At 36.8% G+C, this 16628-nt stretch overlaps 1 protein-coding gene across 4 annotated transcripts in view; it reads right to left on the bottom strand.

Annotated features, from left to right (window-relative positions):
- Nucleotides 1-16628, bottom strand: part of F8 (coagulation factor VIII) — a 298778-nt gene that overhangs the window by 109008 nt on the left and 173142 nt on the right. For all 4 annotated transcript variants that reach the window (XM_077144781.1, XM_077144780.1, XM_077144778.1 and 1 more), the window contains one exon: nucleotides 9304-12421. In XM_077144781.1, the coding sequence (XP_077000896.1) occupies nucleotides 9304-12421 (3118 nt within the window). The remainder of the gene's footprint in view (nucleotides 1-9303; nucleotides 12422-16628) is intronic.

The raw sequence follows: 16628 nt of genomic DNA, 5'->3' as shown, positions 1-16628 counted from the left end.
TGGTTCTGCCTCTGGAGACGTTTTACCTTCACTTTGTCCCTTTTCTGAGTCTTTTAGTCTAGACCGACAGTGGTTCCATTTATATAGATCACACAACACTCTTCTTGGCTTTCTGTGTAGCAGGCAAGGATCATGCCCATCAGACAAAATGAATTTCCACAAATCCTTCCTGGATAACTCCATCTCCAATCCTGGCCCTTTCTGCAATAGCTGAGTGGTTCCATGTTTGGTTAAATCCTCATGTGGAGCACTATTCTCTGGGGTCTCCCCTTCTGGAAGCCCAGAATTTTCCCGACCATCAATCAATTTCTGTTTTTTGTTTGTTTGCTTGTTTTTGTACCCAAGAGTTCAGTTCTCAACTTGATTCTTTCCTCACACATTTCACTCTAAGCTGCAAGGAGAAACTAGGCTGTATTTTCCACATTTAATTTGGAAATCTCTTCTGCTAACTATCCAAATTCATGGTTTTTAAAAGCTGCCTTCCTGCCACAGCCACTAGTCAATTTTGCCAGATTATCTGCCATTTTAAAACAAGGATTGCCTTCATTCCAGTTTGCAATAGCACATGCTTCATTTCTATCTAGAGCCTGGTCAGAGGTATCTTTGGAGTCAACATTTCTACCAAGAGTCTTGTCAAAGCACTCGAGGCCTTCTCTATCTAGCTCCTCACAACTCTGCCAGAAGCTTCCCTTAATCCATTTAAAAAATTATTCCAACATGTTTGGTATTTGCAAACCACAGCAGCGCCCCAATTCTGGTACCAAGTTCTGTTCTAGCTTGCAAGCTGCTAGAATGCGATATACCAGAAACAGAATGGCTTTTAAAAGGGGACTTAAGTTAATTAAGTTGCTAGTTCGCAGTTCTAAGGCTATGAAAATATCCAAGTTAAGGCAAGGCTATAGAAATGCCCAATCTAAGGTATCCAGGAAAAGATACCTTGGTTCAAGAAGGCTGATGACATTCAGGGTTTCTTTCTCAACTGGAAAGGCACATGACAAATATAGTGTGCTGGTTTGAAAGGATGTATGTCCCCTAGAAAAGTCATGTTTTAATCTAAACACATTTCATAAAGGCAGAATAATCCCTATTCAATACTGTATGTTTGAAACTGTAATGAGATCATCTCCCTGGAGATGTGATTTAATCAAGAGTCGTTGTTAAACTGGATTAGGTGACGACATGTCTCCACCCATTTGGGTGGGTCTTGGTAAGTTTCTGGAGTCCTATAAAAGAGGAAACATTTTGGAGAATAAAAGCAATTCAGAGATTTGGAGTGGGCAGAATGACATAGCCACGAGAATCAGAGTCCACCAGCCAACGACCTTTGGAGATGAAGAGGGAAAATGTTTCCTGGGGAGTTCATGAAATAGGAAGTCAGGAGAAGATGCTAGCAGATGAAGCCATCTTCACCATGCACCCTTTCAGATGAGAGAGGAACCCTGACCTGTTCACCATGTGCCTTTCCACTTGAGAGAGAAACCCTGAACTTCATCAGCCTTCTTGAACCAAGGTATCTTTCCCTGGATGCCTTAGATTGGACATTTCTATAGACTTGTTGTAATTGGGACCTTTTGTCGGCCTTAGAACTGTAAACTAGCAATTTATTAAACTTCCTTTTTTTAAAAGCCATTCTGCTTCTGGTATATCGCATTCCAGCAGCTAGCAAACTAGAACATATGGTAACATATGCCAGCTTTCTCTCCAGGCTTCTTGTTTCATGAAGCTCCCCAGGGGGCATTTTCCTTCTTCATCTCCAAAGGTCTCTGGCTGTGTGGGTTCTGAAGCTTTTTCCAAAATGGTTCCCTCTTAAAGGGCTCCAGTAAACAATCCTCATCTTGAATGGGTGGAGATATATCTTCATGGAAACCATCTAATCAAAATTACCCCCCACAATAGGTGGGTCACATCTCCATGGATAATCAAAAAGCTCCCACCCAACAATATTGAATGAGGATTAAAGGACATGGCTTTTCTGCCAGATTCAAACTGGCACAATGTCTTTCCCCTTTCTTCTATCTTTAATTATTACTATTGAAAAGTCACCTCTCTGTATATCATTTGAATGTATGCTGTCTTTATTCTTTGGCTATTTTTAAGGTTTTTCTCAATTGGCCTCAGTGTTTATTTCTATCTATTTATCATTCTTGACAATTATTGAGCTAATTGAATCTGTGCATTCTTTTAATTCTGGAAAATTCTCAGCCATTACCTCTTCAACTATTGTTTCTCCTTCATTCTCTCTTTCTTTTTCTTCTGGGATTTCAATTACACATATGATAGTCCTTATTCACTCTATCCTCTATATCTCTCTTCTGGTTATCTGTTGCTGTTTCACAAACTTCCTCAAAACTTTAGTGACTTTAGCAAATTATTTTATACTTATAAGTTCTATGAGTCAGGAATTCCAGCAGGGCTTTGCTAGGTAATTGTCTTCTCCTCTTGGTGTTGAATGAGGTCATCCAGTGGTATTTGGTTGGCAGATGAGCTGGTCTGGAGGATTCAAGATGGCTTCAATCACAAGTCTAGTGCCTTGGTGTGGAATGCAGGAAGGCTGGGTATCTGACCTTTCAGATGGGAATCTGACCAGAGAACCTACACATGATCTTTCCAGCATGGTGGTCCCAGGGTAGTCAGACTTCTTACATGGTGGCTGGCTTTTTCTAGAATGAGCATCACAAGAGAAACTAGATATAAGAGGTATGGTATTTTCTAACATAACCTCAGGAATCACATAGCATTACTTCCACCACATCTACATGTCAAAAATTTCTATCACATTCTCTATGTCACAAATGACTCATAATACCAGCCCAGATCAAGGAGAAGGGAATTAGATTCTACCTTTTGATGAAAGAGTGTGGCAAGGCTACAGTGCACAAGAACATGAAGGAGAGGACATATTGGCATAGACATCTTTGGAATATACAGTTTTCTACAGTCTCTTATTATCCATAATTTTATATTTTCCCATTGAAAAATATCTATGTGCTATATTCCATATTATAACCTTTTACTTACCTACCAGTTCACCAATTCTCTCTACATGATGCATAGTTGTTTTAAGAACTAGATCTCCTGAGTCCAAGAACTTGGTCTGTGAATTTATTTTGGCTATTATGTAAATAATAAGTTTCTTGCTTATTTTATCTTGTTTCATTTTGTGCCAAGTGTCTTTGTTTTCCAAGCATTATACCTGAAATGTCTGTGAAGATAGTTTGAGGCCTAGGATGTTGGTATTTTCCACTAGAGAGGTTTTGTGTTTTCATCTGCTTGATTCCAGGGGGAACTGCTAATCCAGGATTGGTTTAAATTGTCATCAAAGATAGAGGTTTCATGGACAACCCAGATGAAATAAAACTGAGTTGTAAGTCAGTGGAGTACAAGTTTACCAGTTTAACCCTGGAATGTAGCCCTGTGGGGACTCATCTTAAAATGTGGATGGTTTATTTCTATGTTCACTCCTTGATGATCCCATCCAGTCTTATTTGAATGCGATCTATATGCCTATGAACAAAAATTTGTATCTTTCACAAAGACCTCTTCCTTAAACTCCAGACTCATATGTCCAACTGCCTACTTAACATTTCCATTTGGATATCTAATGGATGTCTCAAACTTAGTATGTACAAAACTGACCACTGCTTTTTTACCCTCACAGAAATCTGTTCTACCTCAAGCCTTCCAATCTCAGTAAATGACACCATCTTCTACCTTGTTGCTCAGGGCAAAACCTAAAATTATTCTTTGAGTCCTCTGTCCCCATTCCCCCCCCACTCAACCTAACAGCAAGCCCCTTCTGCCTACCTTCAACTTATGCCCCCACTTCATTCCAATTCTTTCCATTCCCACTACACCATACCACAATTGTGGTCCAAACTATTTTCTCTTACCTAGATGACTGTAATAGCCTCTTAACTGGTCTCCCTGACTCCATTTTGCCCATGGATGTAATGCTACACAACTCTAAGTGAATAGTGCTACCTGCACTGGGGACATATTTGGAAGAACTGCTCTTGCTTTCCTACATCCAATACTTACCAATACATTTAACATATATTTATTTCAGCATCTATTATGTGCCAGCTTGAACACTGTTCAAGCTTCTGGGGATATACCATTGAACAACACCTTTAAAGTTTGTGCTCTAAATAAGAACTAACATACTAATTGGTGTAGATAGACAATGAACAAATAAATAATGTAATATTTCTGGTGCTGGCAACTGCATTAAAAAGACTGTGGGAGCTATTTTATATAGAGTGGTAAGGAAAAGCCTCACTGATAAAATGAAATTTGAGAAGAGACCTGAAGGAAGCATTAGGATATCAGGGGAAGAGAATCCCAGGAGGGAAGTGTAAAGGCTTTGAGACAGAACATACTTGATCCATCTGATGAACAACCAGGAGGCCAGTGTGGCTAGTGTACAATGAGTAGGATAAAATGGTATGAGGTCAGAGAAGTTGTAGAAGGTCAAATCAGGTCAAATCACTTAGGGCTTATTAAGGAAATGCAAATCAAAACCACAGTCAGTTAACACTTCATACCCACTACAATGGTTATTATTAAAAAACAAAAACAACCCCCAAAACAGAAAATAGCAAGTGCTGACAGGGATACAGAGAAATAGGAACACTCATATATTGTTAATGGGAATGTAAAATGGTGTAGCTGCTGTGGAAAACATTTTGGCAGTTCCTCCAAAACTAAACACAACTCCACACCCAGCAATCCCACTGCCAGATATATACCTAAAAGAATTGAAAGGAGAGACTCAAACAGATCTTTGCACACTAATGTTCATAGCAGCATTATTCACAATTGCCAAAAGGTGGAAGCAATCCAAATATCCACCAGTAGATGAATGGCTAAACAAAATGTGCTATAAACCTACAACGGAATATTTCTCAGCCTTAAAAAGGAATAAAGTTCTGATACCTGCTACTACATGGTGAACCACAAAGATATGTTGAGTAAAATGTCAGATACAAAGGGACAGATATTGAATGATTCAACTTATATGAACTAGTGAGAAAATGCAAAGAGAGACAGAAAGTAGAATACAGATTACCAGGGGTGGGAAGGAGGAGGAGTGGGGAGCAAATGTATAATGGGTATATGCAAATTGATGCAAATATATAATGGATTTCTGTTTGTGGTGTTGGGAAAGTTCTGGTGATGAATGATGGCGAAGTTAGCACAACATTGTGAATGTGATTAATGAAGGAGAACATGCCAAAATGGACATTATTGGGACATAAGAAAAAAATGGAATAAAGAATGTAAATTTCTTATCAATGTTAAACTTCTTGAACTTCATAACAGCGCTTATGGTGGTTACATAAGTGAATATCCTAGTTCTTAGGAAGTGTACAAGGAGTATTCAAGGAGCATGATGTACACACCATACTCTCAAATGTTTAGAGAATATGTAAAAAGATAGATAGATAGAATGATACAGTGTAGCAAAGTTGTTAAAACTGGTGGATCTGGGTATCTGGGTGATATGTTGGAGTTGTCTGTATGGGTTTTGTATTATGTTCAAAATGAAAAAGTTAAGAAAGAAAAAAGACAGGCACCAGTACATATGGCAACATGAGTTGTCACAACATGGCATGAATACTAGACAAGCTCAACAATATCATATCAGAAGTATTTCATTTTTTGGTCCCCTGTTATGTCACTTTTATCTTTTGGGTCTTTCTGAATTCAGACTGTTAGGAAAAACAATCATTATGACTATGTTGTATGGCAACTGCCTCAGCTAACGTAACTATGTGGAGTCTTGTAGGTCTCATTGAGATAGTACAATGAACTAACTAACTGGCTGTGCCAGAGTCCTTTTCATTCTGTTTCTATAGAGTTAATGTTAAAACTAGAGCTATATGGGACCTGTTCTGTAGCTGCTTGTTCAAGTGTCCTTAAAAATTATTGCTTTTTTCTTTCTTTGCTTTGTATATATGTTATGTTTTACAACCAAAAAAATATAAAAAAACAAATAAACAAACCCATAGGTAGCTATAGTAGTATTAGATAAAATGAATTCCTGAAATAAAAAATTTGAAAATGCTCAGTAACATAGGTCACTACTATAGCAAAGTTGATATTTATAATAACTTTGTACTTGATATTTTGAGAACATATACAGTTTTGATAATCAAATGGTATTTAAGATGGAGTTAAATATTTAGAATCTAAGAAACTCTAATATCTGTATCTGCAGATTTTTTCCTTCCTAGCTTTAATTTTAAATTGGTTTATGAAACATATTGTACAACAGGCTTTACAATGGATTACTTAGATATTTTATTTCAATATATGTATGGATAAGCTAATTAAGATATCCATTTTAGGTGGTCAAGATTTTCATATGTTAATTGTAAAAATATTTGTATCTTCATATTTTCCTGAAATCAGGAAAATGTTTAGTAACATAGGCCATTACTATAGCAATGTTGATATCTGTAATAACTTTCTACTTGACATTTCGAGAACATTCAGTTTTGACAGCTGATCAAATGCTATTTAAGTTAGTGTTTAATATTTAGAATTTAAGAAACTCTGCTATCTGAATTTGTAGTTTTTTCCCTTGTTGCCTTAATTTTAAATTGGTTTATGAAACTTACTGCGCAAACACACGTTTTACAATAATTATTTGGATACTTTATTTAAATATGCCTATGATTAAGCTAAGAAAGATATCCATTTTTGGTGGTTCTAGGTGTATTGCTTGTTTCCTTAAATAAAAATATTTAAAAATAAATTTCAAGAAAAACAGCAACAACATAAAAATATGAAAGAGCAATTATAACTGTATTAGCCTCCAAAGTACAAATGACAAGCACGATAGCTTTAACTGTAAAACTCTGAATTTTTTCTTTGAAAATTTGATTTAAAAAGCATGTCTGGGGGTAGTGCAATGGTGGCTCAGTAGCAGAATTCTTGCCTGCCATGCAAGAGACCCGGGTTTGAGTCCCAGAGCCTGCTCATGCCAAAAAAAAAAAAAAAAAGCATTTCTGTACTTAAGATTGCATTTGGAATTTAAGAAAGCAAATATGTTATACTTATTTCTAGAATAAGCTTTCTTTCCTCCAAGAAAAATCACTTTAGAAACCAGAGACCTGCCTGAGAAAAGTCTGTGAGATGCAGAGCAGGGGTTTTGCTGTGTGTTTTCTCCTTTCTTTAGAAATCTTGTTTCTCCTTTTGATTTTAAAGAGCATTGTAAGTTAAAAAAAAAAAAAACAAAAGCAAAAAACAAAAACTTGACCTATAAGCAGCCATATAGAATCTGAGGGTGTCAAGAAAATGTCAGGAGCTACTCATCCCTTTGTAGCAGGCCACCTCCATCCATCGTTTCTTGCTGTAATCGTTTCAGTGCTACAGTAACAACATCTCTCAGCTTTTACCCATCCCAGGTAAATGACAATAAAGGTTGTGCTTCCAATGATTAGAGAAAAAAAATCACGTAGGATTTGAGGTCCATGGTGAGAGCTTTGGACTCCAGTAGGGAAATCAACTGGAGGATTTTGAGCAGAGAACAATAATCAGAATTGCAATTTTAAAAATCACTTTAGCTGCTATATTGGGAAAAGACTGTATGGGGGAAGGGTAGAAGCAGGAAGGTCAACTAAGATACTATTGCAATAATTTGGGTGAGTTGATCATGGTTTAGACCAGGGTGGGTTTTTAATAGAGTTGATTTATTATTTTAGCAGCCTTTAATTGTTACAGAGGCAAGCAAATGTATTGTAGAACATTTGAAAATAAACATAAATAAAAGTTTTTAAAAATGGAAAAACTTCTTCTTCAGTATTCAGACATTACCACAGTAACATATTAGTATATATATTTCTTTGTTGTTTTATGATTTACTTTGTTTCCATGATTGATGCTGATAGGACTGATCAAGTGGAGACTGAGAAACTGATGATGTAGGAGAGAAAGGGTAATTTCTGGAGCAGTGTTTCTTATGGTGAGGGGTGAGGAAGGAATGGATCAAGGTCAAAACTGGAGAGGTTAGCCTTATTTAGGAGAACACACAATCCATTTGTTGTCACAAGCATAGAGGCAGAATGTATAGGTACAGATGCAGCTAAGTGGGTAAATGTGATGGTAGGAGTCTGCGAAAGTGTATTGCATGGCATCAGCTAACAGTGAGAGTGGAGCAAAAGGTGCAGAGATTTAAGGAAAAAGGATCAGATGTAGGGTGGAGGTTCAGGAGAGCGGACTAGGGAAATATATTATGGTTGCTGTGCAGCAATAAGGGCTCACATGAGGGAGAGAAAGGTCAGAAAGTGGCAAGGAGTAATGAAGAGTACACTTACCCTTCCTCCAGGCCCCAACTGTATGACCTCTGCTCATCTCTATCACTTAATTTTCCACAAACCTCTGCCTGCCCCCAATTCTACACTGTGCTCCAGTCACGCTGGTCCTTTTTCTGTTCATCAAATATGCTAAATTTGTTATATTCTCTGGGGCTTTGCATTTCCTGTTCCTCTGCCTGGAAACTCCTCTCAGAGCTCCATATGTTAGCCTCTTAGCATGATTTAGATCTCAACTCCACAAAGAGAACTTTCACCCCAGCTAAAGTAGCACCTTTCTAGTCAGTATCATATTGTTCTATTCTATCTTCTGAATAGCGCCATTAATGTTACCTAATTTATTTTTCTACTAACTTATCTCTTGCTTTCCCCAATAGAATGTAAGCTCCTACTCTGCTGTACTCCGATAACTACAAAAGTGCCTGGAATGTAGAAGGTGTTTAATAAATGTCGGAGTCTCCTTATGTTTATCTTCCTGATTTCTCTGTACTTTTTCTCCCCTGACCAACCTCCCTCTGCTCCCCTAGAAATAAAATCCTCCCACTTTGCCCTCTGGGCCTCATATATCAAAGAAAACAACCTTGTCTACATCTCAAACTCTTTATTAAACACTTTGCTTATTCTTCCTGCCTCTTTCAGGCTCTCCATGGGAAACAGATTTTGCCTGTAGCCCATAAGGCTAAGGAACGTTGACTTTCTGCTGCTTCATGACCATGACTCCTTTACCCTACCTTCCTCTACTTCTCCATCCCTCATCTGCCCCCAAGAGAAAGAGGCTCATGCCATCCTCTCACTCTTGTTTGTATCATCTTCTAATCTTCTATTCACTCTTTGGATTCATCTAGACTTTGCCATCTGGTTCTTAGGGTTCATCTATAATGCTAACTTTGGTCTCTCTCTTCTTCAGATTGGATGTTCCTTTCATATTGTTTCGAAATTCAAAGGTCACAATAGCAGGGCAAAAGAATAACCAATGTATCCATACCTGCTTTTTACAGCATAGGGAGATTTACTCATCCCATAATCCCAGAACCGCTCCACTGCAGCAATAAAATAGTGTCGTGTCCTCTTCTGAAAACTGCGTGGCCCCTGATTTTCATCCTCACCATAAATGTCAAACTCTTCCCTCTTAGTTTCAATTGTGAAAATATCATCATAGTCAAATTTTTCTTGCTCTGGAGGAAGAGTAGTAAAGGATTTTCCCCTTAGATGGTCTTTCAAGACTGGTGGGTTTTGAGAGCACAATCTCTCAGCCCCTCCTTGCTTTGCCCAAGAGGTTTCACTTTGGGGGCTCTTTTGTCCCTCATTTATTGCTGCTATAGCATGATCACTTTCACAAGGGGTCAGGGGGGAAATGGTGTCCTTTGTATTAAAAGCTGTGTGTTTTGATGATGTCTCTTGGGATTTCCACTCTTCCCTTGGTATCTGGGAAGAATATTGGTTGCCTGAAGCAAGGGGATCCAACAGCTTGTAGGAAGTCTTTGCAAAGCTTTCTGCTACCTCTTTCAGATGGATTACTCTTCCAGGTCTATTTTCTTTACTCAATTTAACAGATTCCTGCATTTTCTCAAGTTTTTCTTCCATTAGATCCAGGTAGGTAGGAGAACCATTGCTACTTTCTGAAGGGAAAGGGTCTTCCTGATGAACATGAATTTTAGGAAGCAATTCAACTTTGCCAGATACTTCAACCAAGCTTGGTTTCAAGAGGATGGTCTTCTCAAGTTTCTTGTGCATGGGTGGGTTTGTGGTACTTGTCCTCAAGGAGCCGACCTTTCCTTGGCCTTTGAACATTTCTACCAGTAGGATGGCTGAAGAAATATTATTTCTTTTGGTTCCTTGTAATAAATGACTACTTTCTTGGACCCCAGAACTATTCTTAAAGGCACAGCTACAAGCTAATGCTAGCTGGTGAGAAGAGTTCTCTTGGAATGGGATCCTGGTCATATCTTTAGGTCTAACTGATGGAAATGCTGATACCTTTGCAATGGATAATGCAGAGCCATTTGTTTGAGTAATGCTATGACTCCCTATGGAACAATCTGATAAAGGAGACTGTGTAATGGCCCTTTTCTCTTTTTTGTTGTGTTCTACCTGTGTGAGGGTATCATGGGCCAAATATTTCATATTCCCAGACCACTGGGTTGAGTTGTTATTCAGAATTAGCCCCTTTTCAAGCTCTATTTCTTTTAGCAAGGTTCCAAATTGTTTCAAAGTCAACTTACCAGGCTGAGTGATAACATTCTGCTGACCTGGATTAAGCGACATCCCTGTGGGGCTTAGATTCTTCTCTACTGTTTTCTTTGTTTGATTTCCCAAGCCATCCAAGTGTGCTTCTTCACTTCTTTTTGAAAATTCAGCCATGTAAAGCCCAGCTCTGTTTGCTGAATTGTTTAATAATCTGGTGTTTTGAAGTTTTGGAATATATGTTTCCCCATTTAAATCTTTTACAGTAACATTTTGCCTACTTCTCAGTAAGAAGAGAGTCTTCAGTAAATTCTTAGTGCTGGTATATTCTTGAGGCAAAACTACATTATCTTGGTTTAATATTTCCTTCCTTTCCATCTCTTCCTCAATTTTTTTTTCTTGATTTTGCATATCATTTTCTTGTAAATTAGTCCAGTTGGAAAGAAACATGCTCCTTCTGTTTGGAAAAATCATCTCTTTGAGTCCTTTATCCTGTGTAAATTCATTCTTTCCTACTGTCATCATATCCTTCTCTGAAAAGAAATTCTGATCTTTCATGGATTTTTCTGATTCCAGAGACATTAATTGCTTTGGACCAGGCCCTTGCTCAGAGCTCAGGGAGTTCTTTCTGGGAGTCTGTTTTATCAAATTTGATGAATCTTGCAAGAACAGAGTCTTGAAGAATGACATATCTGGATTTTCTGCCTCTAGTTGTACAGAGTCCTCTTTTTTATGGTGGACCATTTCCACAGTTTTTGACAGAACAGTTTTATTTGAAATAAGATTGAACTCCAAAGCTGTAGTATTTTTAGTCATAAACATTTCATCATGAATCAAAGAAGTTGCATCTTGAAACTCAGTACTATTTTCTAATATCTTATCTTGCTGGACTGGTGTATAATTCTCATTTAATAATGTTGGACCATCAATGTGAGTCCTTCCATTAGTTGTTGAGTTATTGAGTATCTTGTTTGTCTTTACCAAAGAGATATTAACTTTTAACAAAGCATTATCTTTGGCCAATGAAGAGGGTCCATTAACTCTTTTATCTTTAAATAATTTATCACTCTCTATTGATGATACTTTCTTTTCTTGTGAACTTTCTTGACTATTCATTAAAGCTTCTTCTATGAACTTGGAATCTTCAGCTCCTCTACTCAAGTGCAGAGGTACACCAGACCCAATAAGGGAAGATGAGTTTTTGCCAAGTACTATAGTGCCTAGACTACTTAAGTGAGCTGGCATATTCAGGGGTCCTAAGGAACCTGTCTTTTCAGTGTCTGCTGCCAAGTTGTCTGATGGAATTGTTGGTGAAGTCATTACATTAGTTGATGAACTAGAAACTTTTAAATCAAGTTTTTTGAGCTCTACTGCTATGGCTGTTCCCAAATTCTCATTTAATCTTAATTGGAGGCCGAGCTCAGGAGTTAATACTATATCCTCATTGTGATGTGGCTCTGGCCTGAGGTGTGCCACTTTAGATGCACCTTCCTTACTTTCTTTTGTTACGGGTGAATGACCATTAGGAACAGCCTCATATGTGGCTTCTTGGAGATCAGATAAGGATAACCCATGTGGAGTAGGGCTCTGTCTCAAAAGCATTAACAAATCACCAGAGGAGACACTTTGAACTTTAAGCAGCTGTGTTCTCTCTTCAAACCAAGGATCAATTTTCCCCATGTCATTTTCTGGATTTGGGATGGCTTCAAATTGTGTTTGTCTAGTGCTAGAGTGCCCTGAATTCCTGGAGAAGCTTCTGGGTTCAATGACACTGTTTTCATTAAACAAATAGGTTGGAATATCTTCATATGTGTCTTCATAATAATCACCAGTGGTCTTGTCGCAATGAGAAACTTTCAGTAAGGCTGTCATGCCTCTGTTTCGAAAATCTGAGTTGTGGCACCCCAAAACCCATAGACCTGGAGATAAGGAAGAAGAATACTCTGGTTACTTCTTACCCAGGTACCAAGTAAGTTCTGTGTTAGAGATTCTCTCCTATTTCCAGATAAATGAAAATATATTAGTCAGTGCCATCATATGATAGGTTGTTGGGTTAAATTCCTGACACATGACAGCATTCCAACAGTGGTGGTAAAGTAGCTTTTCCATTACTGTTGCTGTGCTATATGCATGTGTCCATAAGAAATGGCAGTGATTAAAAAATGAATAGGTATTGGGATGAAAATGGAGACATTTAATTAGCATACGCAATGGAAAGCCAATAGTCCCACGGAACTCTCTGATAACAGTGACTTAATTCAGGAAAGCTTTTATACAGGCTAGAAATGATTGCTACATAACATAGTGGCACAGGTTCCTTGCTGTACCATTTACCAGCTGTGTGACTTTGAGCAGGTCACTTTAACTCTCTGAGCTCCTGTTATCTAATTTTTAAATGAGGCTAATAGCATTTAGCCTGTGTTATAATGGATTTAAATCACATGCATGGCATCTAGCATCTGCCAACACCAATTTATAGGTAAGTAAGCATGAGGGAGCAGGACTTAAGTTTAGGATTCACCACAGTGCTGGCAATACTGATTTTTACTATGACAGGGATTATCTGAGTAAAGAAATGCAATGAATTATAACAGGCAAATTCCATGGTGATAAAGTAGATCTATAAGTATAAGTATAATATTCCTCTAAGGGATTCCACAGAACACTGTGATATAATTGGATGCCCATGGAAAATGTTTTTCTATGTGCAAATGCATTTTGGAGTTACTGCATACCACATCCAACCTAAAACTCTACATTCAACCAAACTATCAATCAAATGAAAAATGGAAGTAAAGACATCTATTTCTACTGAAGCCATCCTCAGGCGATGGTTAGAAAATGTTCTTCACCAAAATAAAGGGGTCTCTCAAAACATAGGAAGACATGGAGTACAGAAACCAGGTACCTATTCTTAAAGAGGGTGAATTAAAGTCCTAAGTTGATAACTGAGTCTGAGCCTAAAGAGAACCAGACCAGACTGGAACAGGAAGATGCATAGCTCCGGGAAGGCAGCCTCCCAACAAAAAGGAGAATACATTATATGACATAACTCTTGAAAAAAGAAAGAGGATAACTAAGGGGAAGACATTATAAAAATAGCAGAAATATACCTGGCCAGTTTTGGAGTTGTTAAGCACCACAGATATATTGAAACCTCTTGCCTCAGTGAGCTACTCAGGTTTTCAATGGACTGATTATTTTTGTAAGCAATTATCCAATCCTAATTGCTATCAAAGTACCTTAGAGAGACAGTGTACAGCTGATCACAAATGGGGAGGAACAGATTTGTGTTCTAGATAAAGACGTTATTAAAAGAGGAAATGTAATTCTATTTGGTTCCCCAGTGAATAACATTTACATAGTCATAATAATGTGAGTTTGCTGAAAGTAGGGACATAGCTATATCATAAGTTTGTAATATTTCATTATAGCTGAAATATATTTTTGATGTTGTGAAATCATGTTGGATCAGGGTAGATCAAAATTAGAGCTGAAACAAATACGTTTTTTAAAAGAGAAGCTTTTTTTAACTTAAATTTCCACTTCTGTAACGAGGCCAAACTAATCCCTTTCTTTTACTGAGGAGTGTTGCTGGATGGGAAAAGGGAACATGAGCCTCCAGAAAAAATTCTGGAATGATACACACCAAACTGATAATAAGGCTTAAATATCCAAGGGGCCTAAGATTGGGAGTTATGTTCAAAAGGGACATTAGCTACATTGGTATTGGTTGAACTCTGTAATTAGAACTTCATGTGTGACTAAAAATAAATTTAAAAACATTAAAATTAATAAATTTCAAACTAAGGCCTTAAATAACAGTAGGTTCAAGTCAATAAAATTACTAACCAAATAAAAAATAAGAAATTCTATAAATGCAAATATGAAATAAGAAATGATATATAATCAAGAAACAAAGTAAAAAGAATTATAATTCTCTTGTAGATACCTCAACTGCCAATCTCCTCTTCCAACTCTTGACATAGGCATAAGATATCTGGTTAAGTTTGAGACTTTGTCAGCACTACAAATACATGGGCTGAACTCCTGTCTCAGTGCCTTCAGTGCACTAATTAACTCTGCAAGTTGTTACCCAATTCTGGAACTAATTGCTATCAAAGTAACACAGAGAGACAGAGCCTAGCTTATGGCATGTGGTAGGACCAGATCTCAGGCTAAAAAGACAAGAGATCTCTAATTGTCCAAGGCTATTACAACATCCCTAGTATGGAATATCAAGCAATCTTAAAGTATTTCAACAGAGAATTCAAATCTATGAAGATAATTAAATAGATATTCTAGAACTGAAAAATACAATATCTAAAATGAAGAGCTCATTGGATGGGTTTAACAGCAGACTGGACACAGAAGATAGGATCAGTAACCTGTACTATAGAACAGTAAAAAATACCCAAACTGAAGCACAGAGAGAAAGAAAGGATGCTAAAAATAGATCAAAGTAAAAAAGAGATATGGGACAGGTCAAATAGTCTAATATACATGCAACTGGAGTCCTAATGTATACCTCCCATTCTTTCTGATTCTAAATGAAAGTGTTTGTTGTGGTTATCCTGTCCCTGTTTCACCATTGCATGTTGTTTGCATGGTGAAGAGATAATTGATTGTTGTACTTCATAAGTTTCTAGATTATGAGGAGCCACATCTGCACCTATAGAAAATATCTCATGCTCCTGGGCCTTTAGCATAATTCTAGATTTTGATGGGATTTGGGGTATCTTCTCTGGGGGGAATGTAAGTTTATTTTGCAAGCAAAGGGAGGAAAGTAAATGTTTGTGACCAAGAGGGTGGACTATTGTAGATTGTATAATTGTTCCCAATTAAGTCTATTGATGTTGTTTGACTATTGCTGTTTTATCCCTGTTCCTTCAACCTAGATCCCAGAATGAGGAAGGACTATGCAGCAGAGCTAAAACTGATTTAAGGCCATATGTAATATAAGCAAGAAATTTACCTTCTTTTGGTAAGCCATTGAAATGTTGAGATGCTTTGTTACTGAAACTTTGCCCAGAAAAAGCTGACTGATACATATGCATACTTATATTTTATAAACTTTTCCATATATATCATATTATACATTTTTAAAAGTTAAAAAGGTATCAATTTACCCAAAATAATATGCAAAGGAAATGCAATTCCCATCAAAACGCCAATGGGCATTTTTATAGAATTTGATAAACTAATTCTAAATGCCATCTGGAAAAAATGTCCAATAATAGCCAAAAAAAATTTTTAAAACAATAATGAGGGCAGGCCACGGTGGCTCAGCAGGCAAGAATGCTTGCCTACCATGCCAGAGGACCTGGGTTTGATTCCTGGTACCTGCCCATGTTTAAAAAAATAAATAAATAAATAATAATAATAATAATAATAATAATAATAATAATAATGAGGTAGGTTTTCAGAACCAAAGATAAAGCTATGTTAATTAAAATAGCGAGAACCTGAGGAAGGTATTAACACATAGATTAATAGAATAGAATTGAGCTATAAATTTAGACAGTATTTATGGAAATTTAATATATGATAGAATATTTATATCTAGAATGGTGACAGACACATAGCCAGCATTCAATAAATATTTATGTTAACAAATAAATGCATCATTTCAAATGAGTAGAAATAGGAATAAATCATATATGAGGTAATTAAACATCCATTTGAAAAAAGAGCAAAACTGGATTCTCACCTTTCCTATACATGAAAATTAATTCCAGATGGCTCAAAAATCTACAAATAAATCTAAACGGCACTGGAAGAACAATTAGATATTGCTGATTTTGACTACCTCAAGTTACAAAAGGCTTCTTAAACTAAACAAAAACCCAGAATATATAAATGAAAATGTTGGAATAATTATGTACATAAACTTTCTAAACTTCTGTATGATGAGAGATAATATAAGGAAAGTTTAAAAATGATTAATGGTGAAAACCAAAATATATAATATGATTCTAGTTTTGTAAAATTCACACTTATTTGCATAATTTGCACATAATATAAGGTCTGTAAGAATACACTCCAAACCGTTAACAGTGGTTATGCCTTGTCCAATCATGCACAATTATACCTAAGAATTAATAAAGGTAAAAATAAAATAAAATA

The sequence above is a fragment of the Tamandua tetradactyla genome, chromosome X, assembly GCF_023851605.1.
Source record: "Tamandua tetradactyla isolate mTamTet1 chromosome X, mTamTet1.pri, whole genome shotgun sequence".
NCBI classification, from domain to species: Eukaryota; Metazoa; Chordata; class Mammalia; order Pilosa; family Myrmecophagidae; genus Tamandua; species Tamandua tetradactyla.
Note: the sequence above shows the minus strand (reverse complement) of the source record. Positions and strands in the feature narration are given on the sequence as shown.